This window comes from Gigantopelta aegis, chromosome 12 (genome assembly GCF_016097555.1).
Source record: "Gigantopelta aegis isolate Gae_Host chromosome 12, Gae_host_genome, whole genome shotgun sequence".
NCBI lineage: Eukaryota > Metazoa > Mollusca > Gastropoda > Neomphalida > Peltospiridae > Gigantopelta > Gigantopelta aegis.
In genome coordinates this window covers 26081434-26098571 of record NC_054710.1, presented here as the reverse complement: position 1 = coordinate 26098571, position 17138 = coordinate 26081434, and the positions used below count along the sequence as shown (strand labels likewise).

General features: G+C 38.0%; 1 protein-coding gene across 1 annotated transcript in view; it reads right to left on the bottom strand.

Moving 5' to 3' along the window:
* The window catches only part of LOC121385785, a 47973-nt gene extending 31864 nt beyond the window's left edge, over positions 1–16109 (bottom strand). The window contains exons 1-4 of the mRNA XM_041516569.1: positions 15407–16109; positions 13633–13832; positions 11815–11900; positions 3356–3563 (exon numbers count right to left, since the gene is read on the bottom strand). Coding sequence (XP_041372503.1) covers positions 3356–3563; positions 11815–11900; positions 13633–13832; positions 15407–15734 — 822 coding nt within the window. The 5' untranslated portion in view covers positions 15735–16109. The remainder of the gene's footprint in view (positions 1–3355; positions 3564–11814; positions 11901–13632; positions 13833–15406) is intronic.
* Between the last annotated feature and the right edge of the window lie 1029 nt (positions 16110–17138).

Genomic DNA, 17138 nt, shown 5'->3' with positions numbered 1-17138 from the left:
ACGTGCTCTAATAAGGAACCGGACAAAAGAATACCGGTTCTGAGTACACAATTGCAATGCACCCGGGGGAAGCTGAACAAAAGAATATCAGCCTCCCCCACCCAAACCCCCAATACTTTCTGCTGGTGATAACTTGTACTTGGTGACACTAAAGAGGAGGACTACGCCAACAACATCACGTCGACCAACTCGGAACAACTACCTTGCCTGCCAGTGCCAACTACAAAATTGCACGAGTCTCCCCTGGGTTGTCATGCCACGACCAGAAGCGGTCATGCCCTTTATAAGGGTCCTATGGTCAACCTAGGGAGACACCCAGCATCATAGAGGTCTATAATTAACGAGCTACTCTCGATTCACTAATATCAAAAGCTATATTAGCTCGGCCATTTACCTTTCGACCGACTGTTCAAAATTGCCACAAATTTCCTCAATCAAAATTGCGCACCCCTTTCTCTTTGGCATTAACGGCTCCATTCAAAATTCGATAGCACCACCACCACCCCCACCCGCCTGCTACCGATTGGATCGGGCTGCTGGTGCTCCCTTGCACCTGCCTGTGCAGGGGATCCCTCCTCTCCCCTCCCCCACCTTTCCTGTCATGGACGGAGGAGCCGGCCAAGGCCGCCTCTTGTGCCCACGACAGGCGTGCGCTACAACAGCTTGTTCTGAATGTGCACGTAAAACCCTATGACATGACACATGAGATAATGTAACTAAGCCTGTTATATCATTTAGTGTTAGAAAAGTGGCTGAAACGTTACATTTCACAGGAGCGACAGTAACGAATCATTCAAAAACCGTGGCATTCTGAGGTGTGTAAGGAAAGTGGGTGATTTTCAGATTTTAAAACCGAGTGTCGATAGACCGTAGGAAACCTAGCATTTAAGCAATTGTGAATTATTTTGCTATCCTAGCTTTATTTTGTTTAATCTATGAGCGCATCAAATATACCGGTTTACTGAGAATTAGTGAACATTAAACAGTTGCGCAATTTTGTAAATTTCTGTATGACAGGTACTACAGTATTAAAATTGTATCCTCTTACGTCACATCACCACTGTTTACCTGCATGTACACACATTTGTACTGATTAGCTTTGTAGCTCAAAGTCAACAAGCATTCTGAGAGTACTGCTAAAGCAATATATGTCCCATGTCAGGCTATAACCCATTTTCGTATCTCCTAATTCCACGGGTCATAACTCTGTGACAAATGAAAATCAAACTTGATCTATAAATAGAATATGATAAAGCTATGCACACAATGGTAGCTCATTATCTTGAGGCATTGTGAAAACAAAGTTCAAAGTTCAAAGCTCAAGAGATATAACTATTTCACAAAATGGTAAATCGCCATGAAAGTCAAACTTTATCTGTAACAGAATATTACGAAGCTATACACAAAATGTCAGCTCATTATATCAAAGCATTGTGAAAACAAAGTTCAAAGTTCAAGAGTTATAACTATCTCACAAAATGGGTAAATCGCCATGAAAGTCAAACTTTATCTGTAACAGAGTATTACGAAACTATACACAAAATGTCAGCTCATTATATCAAAGCATTGTGAAAACAAAGTTCAAAGTTCAAGAGTTATAACTATCTCACAAAATGGGTAAATCGCCATGAAAGTCAAACTTTATCTGTAACAGAATATTACGAAGCTATACACAAAATGTCAGCTCATTATATCAAAGCATTGTGAAAACAAAGTTCAAAGTTCAAGAGTTATAACTATCTCACAAAATGGTAAATCGCCATGAAAGTCAAACTTTATCTGTAACAGAGTATTACGAAGCTATACACAAAATTTCAGCTCATTATATCAAACATTGTGAAAACAAATTTCAAAGTTCAAGAGTTATAACTATCTCACAAAATGGGTAAATCGCCATGAAAGTCAAACTTTATCTGTAACAGAATATTACGAAGCTATACACAAAATGTCAGCTCATTATATCAAAGCATTGTGAAAACAAAGTTCAAAGTTCAATAGTTATAACTATCTCACAAAATGGAAAATCGCCATGAAAGTCAAACTTTATCTGTAACAGAATATTACGAAGCTATACACAAAATGTCAGCTCATTATATCAAAGCATTGTGAAAACAAAGTTGAAAGTTCAAGAGTTATAACTATCTCACAAAATGGTAAATCGCCATGAAAGTCCGGTTGGGGAGTAAAAAAAAAGGAATTTAATACAGCACACAACGACCAGACCACCACTTCACGCCAACACACTCACAGGCCCTTTAATACACTAAATACATATTTGTCAGACTTCCATGGTGTGATGGTTAAAAAGTTTGTTTTCTTTAACGACATCACTAAAGCACATTGATTTTATTAATCATCGGCTATTTAATAATTCTGACATATAGTATTAGAAAGAATTTTTTTTTACATTAGTAGCAAGCGATCTTTTATATTCACCACCCCACAGACAAGATAGCACATGCCATACCCTTTGATATACCAGTTGCTATGCATTGGCTGGAAAGATAAATAGCCCAATGGGCCCACCGACGGGGATCGATCCTAGACCTACCGCGCTATCAAGCTACGTCTCGCACTATAGTGGTAAAGCAATTGGACAAACACAAAGTTTGTTTCGTTCACGACACCACTAGAGCACATTGATTTATTAAGCATCGGCTATTGCATGTCAAACGTTTGGTAACTTTGACATATAGTCTTAGAGACGAAACCCGCTACACTGCTCCATTAGTAGCAAGATATATTTTACATGCACCATCCCACAGACATGATAGCACATACCACGGCCTTTGATACACCAGTCGTGGTGAACTGGCTAGAACCTGAGAAAAGCATCCCAGTAGCGGGTCCCACCCAGAGAGCGTTTTAATGACTCAGTAGGCAGGTGTAAGACCACGACATCGATAGTTATCTCACTAACTACTGAACCTTCTGTCCTGGACAGACAGTCCAGATAGCCAAGGTGTGTGTGTGTGTGTGTGTGTGTGTGTGTGTGTGTGTGTGTGTGTGTGTGTGTGTCCAGGACAGCATGCTTGAACCGTAACTGCTTATAAGCACGAAAATAAGTGTAAGGAAATAAGAGGATGGTTAGACTGTTTGAGATCTCCCCCCCCCCCCCCCTTTCTTTACTAGGATATCACAATGTGTAATTTTTTTTTTTATATCCGTATCATATGTTTCAATTTGCTGAGTTAGAGGATTTTATGAAAATGTTTTGTTGCTGTTGCTGGGAGATTGTTTTTTCCGTGTGTTGTTTTGAACCAGCAAGATGTTTCTACATTTAGTACTTTAAATACAACTGTACGTTTACCCCATTTTAAAAGATTAATTGTATGATAGCACTTAGCTTACTTACGTCAAATCCAGAAGTTGTTACTTGCATTGTCACATTAAATGGTCTTCCTATGGCAAATGGGAAATGTGGTTGGTCGATATCCTTTGGGCCCCAACGGTTTTGGGAGAACGTGGTCCGAAGTACTGTATAGGCAAATCTGCTATAGTCGAAGCGGACGTCACATTCAAAGGCTACGTCACCTGATTTATGCATCAAATCGATTGTCATTCTGAAACAGGTTGAAATACAGAGATAGTTATACGAGATTAGCCCGACCGCACATCAGGCAAGCACTTTACCATTGGGCTGCGTCTCGCCCCATATCTAACGGAAGATAAAGTCACCACTGGAGCACATTGATTTATTATTCATCGGCTATTGGATGTGAAAAAAGTGGATTAATTCTGACATTGTCATAGAGAGGGACATCCGCTACATTTCTTTTTCATTAGTAGCAAGGAATATGTTATATGTACAGGTTAGCACAGGCCAGACAGGTTAGCACATACCACGGCCTTTGATATACTAGTCGTGCAAATCTAACGAGTGACAGCTAGTTGATACGTTATTAAACAACCGAGTTCAAAGATAAGTGGTATGTAACTATTCCGTTTCTTAAAGGGACATTCCTGAGTTTGCTGCATTGTAAGATGTTGCCGACTAATAAAATATCTCTACGATTAAACTTACATATTAAATATATTTTCTCGTTTAGAATATCAGTGTCTGTATATTCAATGTGTTTCTGGTCGTCTTAATATTTGCAAGAAGCCCAAACTGGATTTTGTCGTACGTACGAAAAAAATATATTTTAGGAAATAAGATGAAATTTAACTTAGTCCAAATATTATAACGATCAGAAATACGTTTAATATACAGCCACTAATATTGTATTGAGAAAAATATATGTGGTATGTAATTACAGTGATTAAAAAGTCTTTGTTAGTAGATAACATCTTAAAAAGTGCAGCAAACTCATGAATGTCCCTATAAACACCCTAACGTGAACAGCCTAACAGACAACGTTTAAAATCAATTTCCAAACATATTTATCTAACGGAGAAGGGTTGAACAGCCTAACAGACAACGTTTAAAATCACACCGGAGAAGGGTGTAAACAGCCTAACAGACAACGTTTAAAATCAATTTAAACGACCTTTCCAACTAACAGACAATGTTTAGAATCAATTTAAACGTCCTTTCCAACTCAAACATATTTATCTAACGGAGAGGGGTATAAACATCGTAACAGACAATGTTTAAAATCAATTTAAACGTCCTTTCCAACTAAAACATATTTATCTAACGGAGAGGGGTACAAAACATCCTAACAGACAATGTTTAAAATCAATTTAAACCACCTTTCCGACTAAAACATATTTATCTATCGGAGAGGGGTGTAAGCATCCTAACAGACAATGTTTAAAATCAATTTAAACGACCTTTCCAACTAAAACATATTTATCTAACGGAGAGGGGTATAAACATCCTAACAGCCAATGTTTATAATCAATTTAAACGTCCTTTCCAACTAAACAATATTTATCTAAAGGAGAGGGGTATAAACATCCTAACAGACAATGTTTAAAATCAATTTAAACGACCTTTCCAACTAAAACATATTTATCTAACGGAGAGGGGTGTAAACATCCTAACAGACAATGTTTAAAATCAATTTAAACGTCCTTTCCAACTAAAACATATTTACCTTACGGAGAGGGGTTTAAACATCCTAACAGACAGTGTTTAAAATCAATTTAAACGAACTTTCCAACTAAAACATATTTATCTTACGGAGAGGGGTTTAAATATTCTAACAGACAATGTTTAAAATCAATTTAAACGACCTTTCCAACTAAAACATATTTATCTAACGGAGAGGGGTATAAACATCCTAACAGACAATGTTTAAAATCAATTTAAACGTCCTTTCCAACTAAAACATATTTATCTAACGGAGAGGGGTTTATCTCAGTCGGTTGAGTTCTCTCCTGAGGTCGATCCATTTAACTGATTGGGTTGTTCTCTCGTTCCCTCTGATGACTAAGAGCCAGAATTACCCTTCATTCATTCATTCCAACTTATTTTGGTGAGCTGTCTGTCCAGGAAAGTGGGTTAGTTGTTAGTAGTTAGTAAGAGAGAAGAGGGTGTAGTGGTCTTATACCTACCCACTGAGTCGTTAAAACGTGCTCTGGCTAGAAGCTGGGACCGGGCTGCGAACCCAGTACCTACCAACCTTATATTCGATGGCTTAACCACGGCACCATCGAGGCTGGTCAGAATTACAAAATGTTTCACATCCAATAGCCAACGATGAATTAATCAATGTGCTCCAGTGGTGTCGTTAAACAAAACAAACTTTTTAAAACTTCTATTTTCATGTCATAGAACAATCAGCTTAAGACGTTGTTGTGAGTTTATACATAGATGCAAAACTGTCACACATTGTATACAATCGCGCAACGTAGCAAAGCAATTTTATACTAAATCCCTAATGTTTTTTACAAAAAATGACGTCATAATGTCAACTGGGACGTCATCATGTAACCCAGGTCAAGGAATGAACGTTAGAAACTGATTGATGAATATGTGTATTTTAAACTAAACTAAAATAAAGTAAATTATGTTATTTGTAAATATAAAACCTGTTTGTTACGGTGTTGTGAATTTACGCGATTTTATACAACGTGTGACTTTTATGCGTCCATACACTGCCCAGTGTTCGAGATTAACGGTATCCCGGTGATACCAGAATTTAATTTTGGATACCAGACTTCAATAACCCAGTATCCCACCGGGATACCATACAATGTTGTTGGGTTTTTTTTGGTTTTTTTAATCCTGCGTTTTTATTTTTCGCTGAAACAATGAAAGTCGTCATTTACTAGTGAAGTTAAGTAACAGTGTCGTCCATGTTTGTTACACTGCAGTCACTGTATTATAGGAGTTAATTTCGTATTTTTATATAATCACCTCTTATTCCTTGTAATATAAATAGTATTACACAGCAGTGCAGGCAGGCATTTGTGTGTGTGTGTGTGTGTGTGTGTGTGTGTGTGCGTGCGTGCGTGTGTGTATTCGGGGGGGGGGGGGGGGGGGGTTCGTCCGAACACTCCCGCAAAAGGTGAGGTCCACGTTTTTCTTTTCGTTTTAAATATTGCACAAGTAGTTGACTGTAATGTTTGCAACTCGCCCATAAAACAATAAATATTATTTACTTGTCTTAGTCATTTAAAAATCCCCTTACCAAAGCAGTAGTGTACATGATTCAGAATTTCTAACTAATCTGGCAAAAAAAGAAGAAAGAAAAAAGGATCCTACATAGAGGATACTTCCGGAGTGTCTTGTAATATCATAATTTATCAGCACGAGTTGATAAAAGTATAAAATCCGAGGCTTGCCGATGTTTTTTTTCATACTTTTATCAGCGAGTGCTAATACAAAAATGTATCATTCATTATCATTATTTTCATTAGCGACAATTGTAAACATTTCTTTTAAACTATGCAATGTTAGTGGACGCAGTAATACATAACAAACACATTTATTTTAATGAAGAGCAACAACACACCTTTGACATATCATTTTGCAGAAAAAAATAGTTCAACAATATTGTAACTCCATGATACTACTGCCAATCAACAAGAACAAAACAGAACAAAAACAACGTTTGGAATGTGCAGGAACATATGTTAAAATTGAAGGAGAATATAACAGCTGTTGTCCGTTGGAAAACTACGCGTGAGAACTATTTTAATCACTGTCACTGTCTGAGGCAGCAGGTCCGCGACGAGCTGTAATATGAAAAAGGTTGTGAACTGTTACGTTGAAAGTTCCACCAGAAATATTGCTGGAGCCCAAAACTTATTTAAAGCGAGTTTCAATCGTCGACATAGAGAAATTATTGGCCGTTTCGTGCATCTGTGAATTGTGTTCGATGGGAAGTAATGTGTTTGAAACTGCCGATCGACGCAACTCATTCGAACTTTGACACAGTGTAGGGGCTTCACATGTGGTTCGCTGTAATGGCCGTGTCCCAGATAAGATAGACGATATTTGTCGGTATTGATCCTCATTTATGTGAGAGTAGTTGTAAATACTGCTAATAGTTTTGTGACCGCTTATTTGTTGTAGTTCTGTTGCTGGAATATTGGAATCTATTAGCGTCTGAACAAGGTGTTTGCGAGCACTATGATTAGTGAGTGTTTTGTGGGAAGACAAGTTTGCCACCACTGCCATATGTTTCATGATCGATTCAAGTTTGTGTACGCCAACCGGGCTACATTTAAACCACTGTGTATTGTTATACAAGACAGATAGAATGGAGTTTCAGGGCAACAATAATCAATTGGTCGTAAATACTTGTACAGTTTGTATACTGCAACAGGACAACGTACCAGATTTATAGGCGTTGCCCACATTTTTGGAGTGACATGACGGACATTACATGGATTTATCCCTGTGCAAGGTTTGCTTTGGCGCTCGTTAAATTCAAGATACTCCATGCCATTGGTATCTGTTTTTAATTCAATGTCTCCCCAGGCCATGATTTTGTGTTCAGTTGAACCCCTCAAAACAAAATGGACCATATTGTTAAACCACAATGTATTCACAATTGCGTCAGGCATAGAACAGAGTTGGCCAGCGACATACAATTTGTCGACTTCGGAAACCGGTATCGTCTGCGATCGGTTTGGTAAGTTTCCTTTCCCCTTTTGCTTAAGCTTCTTTTGTTTTGCCGTCAATACTTGTCAGGCTTTGCTAAATTCAATGCTACAGTTGAGTGAATATCCTTAATTGTGTCTTAGTAGGTGTCTGTCTATGGAACTGAAAAAGGAACGTATTGAATTCGGTTCGAATTCATCTCCGGTCTTTTTGCGTCTGGCCAGAATGAATTTGTACACCAAATTATATAGCTCTTTAGGTGGGATATTGTGTATATTTCTGCTTTCATTTTGCATTTGCGGATATTCTTGAAATGTTTTTATGTCTCCTAACGTTTTTCTCATTGTATTTTTGTTTTGTTGTTCATCAATTGTTCTTTCAATAGCATCGTTGTCAACGTCAACAAACCTTTCACATTCAGATACTTAGATTGCATTTGTGCTTTTATTTCTTTCAGAATGCTCGTGGATGGTTTGCACTGGGAATTTAGCGAAAGGAATTTGTTACCAAAACTAATCAACCGTGAACTTACATTTACAAAAACTGAAAAGAAACTGGCTAGGTGTAACCCTCACAAAACTATTTTTCTCAGAACCCGACGATGGCACACAAATGAACATTGTCTTTCTCGTTATGAATTTGACTTCAAATCCAACTTACTTTGTAGTGAAATCTACGCAAATCTTAAAAGAGATACTAGCAGAACATGATTGTGAGGAACCATTTTCTGTATATGAATGTACACGCAAGTACTTAAAGAACATTGAACCAGTTGTACCCACTGATCATATCTACATCTGCCAAGAATATTATCTGATCGAAGGATTCATGGATGATTTACGTTGTTAATATTGTTTGCAGTGGTACGCAATTACAAACGCAAAACAAATCAGCGTGCTTATGGACACGATGATCTACATCGGGCACTTGATGCCATCAAATCGGGAATATCCTTCCGACAGGCATCTCGTGATTTCGACATTTCTAGAATAACTTTACAGTGTCACGTAAAAGGCAACGTTATATCACCAGGACACCTGGGAAGATTTCGAAATGCATTTAGTGGAGAGGTAAAAAATTAACTATTTGCGCACATTGCAGAAATGCAGAATATGTTTTATGGCCTAACCCAAACAGATGCTAGGAAATTGGCATTTGATCTAGCAGAACAGAAAGGAATGATACATCCTTTTAACAAGGATAATGGTCTCTTAGAAAACCCGAGGCAACAACCATGGCGAGGGCAGTAGGATTTAACAGACCATCTGTTGAGAAATTATTCGACTTAATGAAAGGTGAACTTGAGAAACATCCATACAAAGTGGAGAACATTTGGAATGTTGACGAAAGTGGATTGACGAATGTACAATGTCCTGGAAAAATCTTGGCCAAAAAAGGAGTGAAGCAAGCTGGCAAGGTAACATGTGCCGAGAGGGGTAAGACGATTACCATCGTGTGCTGAGTCAATGCAACTGTTTTATATGTATAGTCGATAATGATTTTCTCAAGAAAGATGATGGCGATTGCACTTCTCACAGGAGCGCCAGCTGGATCACTTGGTAGAACGAGTGATAATGTCTGGATAAACAAGGATCTGTTTAATGAGTGGCTACAACATTTTGTGAAATTTACAGAATGTTCCAAAAAACAAAACAATGCCTGCTGATATTAGATGGACACTTCAGCCACAAGACACTGCTATCCGTTACCTATGCCAAAGATCACGGGATAACCATGACAGTTCTACTGCCTCAATGGACCCATAAAATGCAGCCACTTGACAAGACATCATTTGGTCCCCTTAAGGCAAACTACAACGCACAAGCAGACAGATGGATGCAGGAAACAGGATGTCTTTCTACGAAGTCGCCGAGTCGAAATCAGTCCGAGGATTTGAGCCTACAGGACTATGGCCATTCAACCTCAAATTATTCAATGACGACGACTATGCATCATCCTTGGTAACAAACGAACCTCCGCCTGATACAGCAACTCCATCGTCCACAGAATCCCTGGTTCCAGGCCCAACACCTACCCCAGGACATGTATCGGGTTCTGATAACGGTGAGACAACAGAACGTCCCGCAAGATCTGATACTCCAGGCCCAACACCTACCCCAGGACATGTATCGGGTTCTGATAACGGTGAGACAACAGAACGTCCCGCAAGATGTGATACTCCAGGCCCAACACCTACCTCAGGAAATGTATCAGGCTCTGATAACGGTGAGACAACAGAACGTCCTGCTAGATCTGATACTCCAGGCCCAACACCTACCCCAGGAAATTCAGACGTCCTTGCTGTGGTAAATACGAAGGGCATTCTTCGAGCTCTCTCACCTCTTCCTGTCAAACAACAGAAAAGGAACCGGAAACGTAAGGCTGAGCCCTCAGTGATAGTAACCTCATCTCTATACAAGAAACGTCTAAAAGATAAAGAAAGAGTTGCTCCTGTCCGTGCAACAGCAGGCCCAGGGGAAGCCTTGGGAGATCAAAGAAAGCCCAAAGCTTCGACGACAAGCAAATTGAATTATTCAAAGAAGAAACAAACTGTCCTGAGATCCACACCCTGTGTCGGTCGTTGTTTGTACTGCGATGAGTTATATTTGGAACCACCAAATGAAGATTGGATGCAATGCATTGCATGCAAACGCTGGTACCACGTCAACTGTGGCGATGAAGAAAGTGATACATGCGATTTATGTAGATAAATTAGTTTGTGTATGTCAAAGCAGCTCAAGGAGCACACTTTAGTATGTTGAGTCTTTCACATATTCTTCCAAGTTCTAGTTTACTGTTTACTTTTCAGGTAAATAGAATTTGAACAAAATTGACAGGCGTGGTCTGTGTACATCATTTCTGGTAGTTCACAACATTAATTTTCTCAGCAGTATGTTTCCACAGACTTTCGTACACTCTGTTTTAATGGGCTATTTAGATTGCGTTTTGAGGCAAACTTGGCATTGTATTAGTTGTTTTAATTGTTATTGTTCTCAATTTTGAATAAAATTTAAAGCGAATATTTTGAAAGTTCACTCATAAATCCGATAAATGTGCATTTACATACTGTGCATTGTGGAGTTCTAGATACAGAGGTTGCTAGTAGGGATTAATACAATAGGAACATATTTTATTTCCATGCAATTTCAACAATATAACAGCGTAGATTAGTGAACAAATGTAAATTATCGCAAACATGGGGTAAAGTGGACACCCGGTGCAATATGCCCGGTGGTAGGGGCACAGTGACCCACTTTTTCAAAAAAAAAATTAAATTCCACATTACCTATATCACATTAACTGGGAATCTTCTGACTGAAAGATAGACCTAACACTAATACTTCAAGTAAACAATAACCACACTTTCTATGTTTGTGTAGTTTATGTAATCTCACAATCTTGTTAAAGGGACATTCCTCAGTTTGCTCCAGTGTAAGATATTTCAGACTAATAAAATACTTCTACGATTAAACTTACATAATAAATATATTTTCTTGTTTAGAATATCAGTGTCTGTATATTCAATGTGTTTCTGGGCTTCTTAATGTGTCCAAGAAACCCAAAATGGATTTTGTCTTCAAATAATTTCGTACGTCCGAAAAAACTATAGTTTAGGAAATAAAATGAAATTTAACCTAGTACAAATATTAGAACGATCAGAAACACGTTTAAAAACAGCCACTAATATTTTGTGTAGAAAATATATTTCATATGTAATTACAATCGTTAAAAAGTATCTGTTAGTCGATAACATCTTAAAAGTTGCAGCAAACTCAGGAATGTCCCTTTAAGAGTTTCTATGTATGTATAATTACCTGGACTCATCAAGAGGTGTGCCTAAGAATTCGAATGTCCAACCAGGACCGACTGTTCCAGGAATTGGTGCTACAAAAGGTGAAGACTAAAAAAAAAAAAAAAAAAAAAAATTAAAAAATTTAAAAAAAGCATAGTGTTTAGATTTACAGAGCCTAGTTCTTAAACATTACGACGTATTTTGTCAGTATTAATGCCATTTTCTGATAATTTAAATTAGAAGTACTTAAATGTTTTTATTTAGGATATTCATTTCCTTACACCAGAAGTGGTTCTGGTCATCCAGGGTTTTGTAGTGCCCCAAAATGTTTTTGTTTGTTTTTTAATTCCAAAAAAACGCACGTTCGTCTCAGAAGTGATTGTTATCGAGAAAAGCTCTAGTTATTTTTAGACGGTATTTCCCCGTTTAAACATAACATACTTTTGCGTCTCTCTGTTGTAACCAATCCAAATGTGTTGTAGGTTTGTAAATTAATTAACTAGACATACAGTCCGTTTTCCCGGGATGACACTAGGGTCTGCACCTTTAATAAAGTCTGAACAAGTGCTATGCAAATTGAAATAAATAAATAAATGTTTTATTTAACGACGCACTCAACACATTTTATTTATGGTTATATGGCGTCAGACATATGGTTAAGGACCACGCAGATATTGAAAAGGGGAAACCCGCCATCGCCCCTTCATTGGCTACTCTTTTCGATTAGCAGCAAGTGTTGTTTTTTATGCACCAACCACAGACAAGATAGCACATACCACTGCCTTTGATATACCAGTCGTGGTGCACTAGCTGGAAATAGAAAAAGCCCAATGGGTCCACCGACGGGGATCGATCCTAGACCGACCGCGCATCAAGCGAGCGGTTTACCACTGGGCTACGTCCCGCCCCAAGACAAATAGAAGTTTGTGTCCTAAATATACGTCCGTATTTATTGGTAGTCCGTAGAACAATAACAACACAAATATATGTACATGTATAATATATAAATATGTCTTTGCAGTAGCTTTTTATCTCACTTATCCAGTGCACCACATCCGATTAAAGACCGCGGTGTGTGCTTTCCTGTCTGTGAGACAGTGCATATATAAATTTAAAAGATCCCTTGCTGCATTAGAACAACATGTAGCAGGTTTCTTCTGATGACTACGTGTCAGAATTACCACATGTTTGACATCCAGTAGCTGATTATTAATTAATCAATGTGCTCTAGTGATGTCGTTAAACAAAAACACAAAAACACAAAAAAACTTGTATCTCACCAGACCGATCTCGCCAATGCATTGAAACATGTTTTATTGTATAAAATAAATAATGTGTTATGTAAAATTGAAGATTGATTTAGTACTTTGAAAAATAAATTAAACACCTGCAGTTATTATATACAGTGTATTGCAGTTGAGCAATCATCTAACCTGGTCCGTAAGTATTGCTATGGTTTACGATACGGCCACCGCATACATAGTATCGACCGATATTTTTTTAGAATTTGTATGCTCCCGAATAAAGTTCGCAATGCTGTTAGATCTACTGGTAGACCAATAGAGCTAATTTTAATCAGTTAGACACACATATAGAAAAGAAACTATTATAATGACACAGATTTCACATACTGAATTACAACCATATCAAACAGAGACATACGTATACCCCCCCCCCCCCCACCCCCCCCCCCACCACACACAGACACACACACACACACCACACACATACGTATTTATACGGCGTATTTAATTTGTCTCTCTTGCGCTCGTTTTTAGGTTTTACCTAGTTAATATTAATTTAAAATATGACCAGAAATAGTGACTTTAATAATACTCACGACGTTATAGAATGCGGCAGGTTCACAGGAACCATCAGCACCATCCCACAATCCAGACGAGTTACACATCCTAGACTGACTGAGTCCAACGAACATGAAGTCTTCCAAGCACGAGTAGTACGCGACACTCTTTACCTCCAGTGATGTATACGTGACGGTTCCATTGGGTATATCAGGCTTCTCACATTCTGCTGTCGCTTCTGGGAAAAAGTAAATAGTCTTTATGTGGCAAAAAAAAAAAAATGTAATGCACCAACAGACAGGGAGATTGGCAAATGGATAACTGAATAGATACAGAATGTGTGTACTATACAGTTTTCCCCGTTATACGGTCATGCCCCCCATCAAATCCGACATGGGAGCGAGATCACAAAAAACCAAGGTCAGATACAAAGAAGACATATATATATATATATATATACTCACGCAAAAAAGTTCCTGTGCAACATTAACATTTCAGTAGGACTTATATTTTTAAAATTTACATAGATGTACTATTTATCTGTTAAAAGTACGGTGATCCTCTGCTGCCTTCTGAACCTGGAGTACTGTCTACACAATGCTTGGTGCGCCGTCGGTGATGATGTAACAGAACAACGTACTGATGTACGGTCATGGTCGTACTTTGTTATCACCTAATCGGTTGCGTTCAGTTCTTCCACTGATTGGACTTAACTTGCATTATGATGTTAAACGTATCATTTCCAAATGATTCCATATGTGCAACCGCTTAATACTGACGATTTGCTGACGTAGCGTCACGTGTCGACTCCCTAAACATGGGAGATCCCTAGTACCGCTAAACTGTTCGTGCAATTAACAGGACACCGCTGGAATATCGACGGGAGTGATTACACGTTCAGTTACTGAACTTTTTATAACCAGATTTCAAGTAAATTATATTCTATATGCAATCACTTGGTGCACAGGAACTTTTTTCCGCGAGTATATATATATATATATATATATATATATATATATATATATATATATATATATATATGTGTATGCATGTGTGTGTGTGTGTGTGTGTGTGTGTGTGTGTGTGTGTGTGTGTGTGTGTGTGTGTGTGTGTGTGTGTTTGTGTGTACATACATACATACGTATATATATATATATATATATATATATATATATATATATATATATATATATATATATATATATATATAATAATAAATGTAGTTAATAGTGTATGGCTATGTTTGAAAGTATATATGAAGTGTGGGTATATGTACTATGCGTGTGTGCTGAGTGCGCGCGAATGCATGCATGCATACATGTATGTATGCACTGCGTATGTATAACTATTTGTAAATATTGTACAATGTAAGACAATGAATCAAGGTATCCCTTCCTTGACATTGCCAATGATCTGGGAACAATAAATCATTAAAAGAATAATAATAATAATAATAATAATAAAAATAACCTGATAGTTTTATAATGAAGGTTTTAATAACAAAATATTAATTTAAAACTGTATCTTCTGACCTCACGTCACCATCTCACATTAATATTACGTCATATATTACCATCTACATCATAATAAACGGAAGCGGGATGTGGGATAGCAAATTGTGAGATATATATTATATATTTGTGTGTGTGTATGCATGTATGTATGGATGGATAAATAGATAAATGGACAGACTGATAGAGCGATAGATAGCTATATACATATATAGATAAATGTGTGTGTGTTTGTGTGTGTGTGCGCGCGCGCGTGCGTGCGTGTGTTGTAAGTGTAGACATTAAACATGTTATCTCTTACCAAACCCGACGGATCCGACTTCTGGTAATTGGGTCAAGGGTTCCAGTCTAGAGGCGAATGCCAAGCATCGCTGTTGATCTTTGTTGTAGACGAACCCCAAACAGAACCCTCCAGATCGTCGAGTACAAACGCTGAGACAGTGGCTTCGCGACTGGATCCCAGTCTCGGTAAACAGCGGATCTTCCTGGACAGATGTATCAGTGAAAACTTGGAAATAGTGACGTGGGAAGGACTCGCAGTGTTGCGAAGAAAGCGACGCCACAAAAGAAGCAACTAGTACTAAGTACGCACATGTTGGTCCAGTAATGAATTCTTGAACATTCATCATGCCGTGCTGATTATTTTTGTTATTGTTGATTAAAAGTTAGTGAATTTCTGAATGGGTCTATGAGTACTTATTGTTTTTAAAGAATTTGTATTATCAGCGAAAAAGAGAGAGACGAAATAATTTTGTCTCGTTCGTCCCGATGCAAATGTTCATATACAAGTTACACTGCAGAGAAATTCAGCGCTACTCATGAAATCATGCAATTGTAGCATCTTCGTCTTGATTTCAATACGTGAAGATCGTTGAAACAATCACTTTTGACTCGTTGTAACTCAATTATTATCCTAGCAATTTACTAGACAAATTCAAACGTATGAAAAGATAACATTAATATGCTATTTACAATTAAATGGATTGACTGTTACAAACATGATATTAAATGATCTCCCTTCAACGTAAATGTCACCACTGGCCTATTCCATGTAAATGTGAAACCACGAAACGTCGAGGAAACTAACACACTCTTGAAAACAGATCCGTTCTTGTAAATGCGTCCTTTAGAATTTGCGTTATATAGAGATCGGGTTTGAAATACAATGACAGTTTTATTGCCCAGAATCCATGACGAAATTGGAGTGTCTTAACGCTAGAACTAGAAAAACAGACGAACACTAAAGAAAGTTATTCATTATTAATCCAAAAAGTAAAACGTATCCGGTACTGTCTCAAGTGTATTCATTTACAAGTCAACAGGAAAGAAAGAAAGCAAGAACAAAGTAAACACATAAATGACTAGCCGTCATCATATGGTTAAAACAGATCGATGGCTTCTGGCGCCTAATTATGTGGAACCAGCATTTTACTATCAACACATGTTGGTAGGCCTATTCGGTTATTTCTTGTTCCAGCCATTTTCAAACTATAATTATAATAACGGAATCGACCCCAGCATATTTTTAAACGACTCTTCTGTGTCTGAAAAACGTTGTTTCTACAAAAGTTTGGTCGAGAAAAAGAGACAGCTGAATACCATTGCCATCACAAAGACGTCTACTACGACTACTACTACTACTACTACTACTACTACTACTACTACTACTACTACTACCTAGAAACTGCGAATAATATTCCTATGCACAGGCTAGTTCAGGTGCTTGGGTCGTGGGATCGAATCCTCTCAGTGGATATATTTTCTGATTGGGCATTTCCCTGTACCAATAATTACCCCACGACTTTGTCTCAAATGCCATGGTATATGTTGTCCTGTCAATGGGGAAAGTGAACATTAAACACATTGATTGTTGCAGATGGAAAAACATAGTAGGTTTCCTAGGACTATAATGTGACGGGACGTTGCCCAGTGGTAAAGCGTTCACTTGATGCGCGGTCGGTCTAGGATCGATCCCCGTCGGTGGACCCATTGGGCTATTTCTCGTTCCAGCCAGTGCTCCACAACTGGTGTAA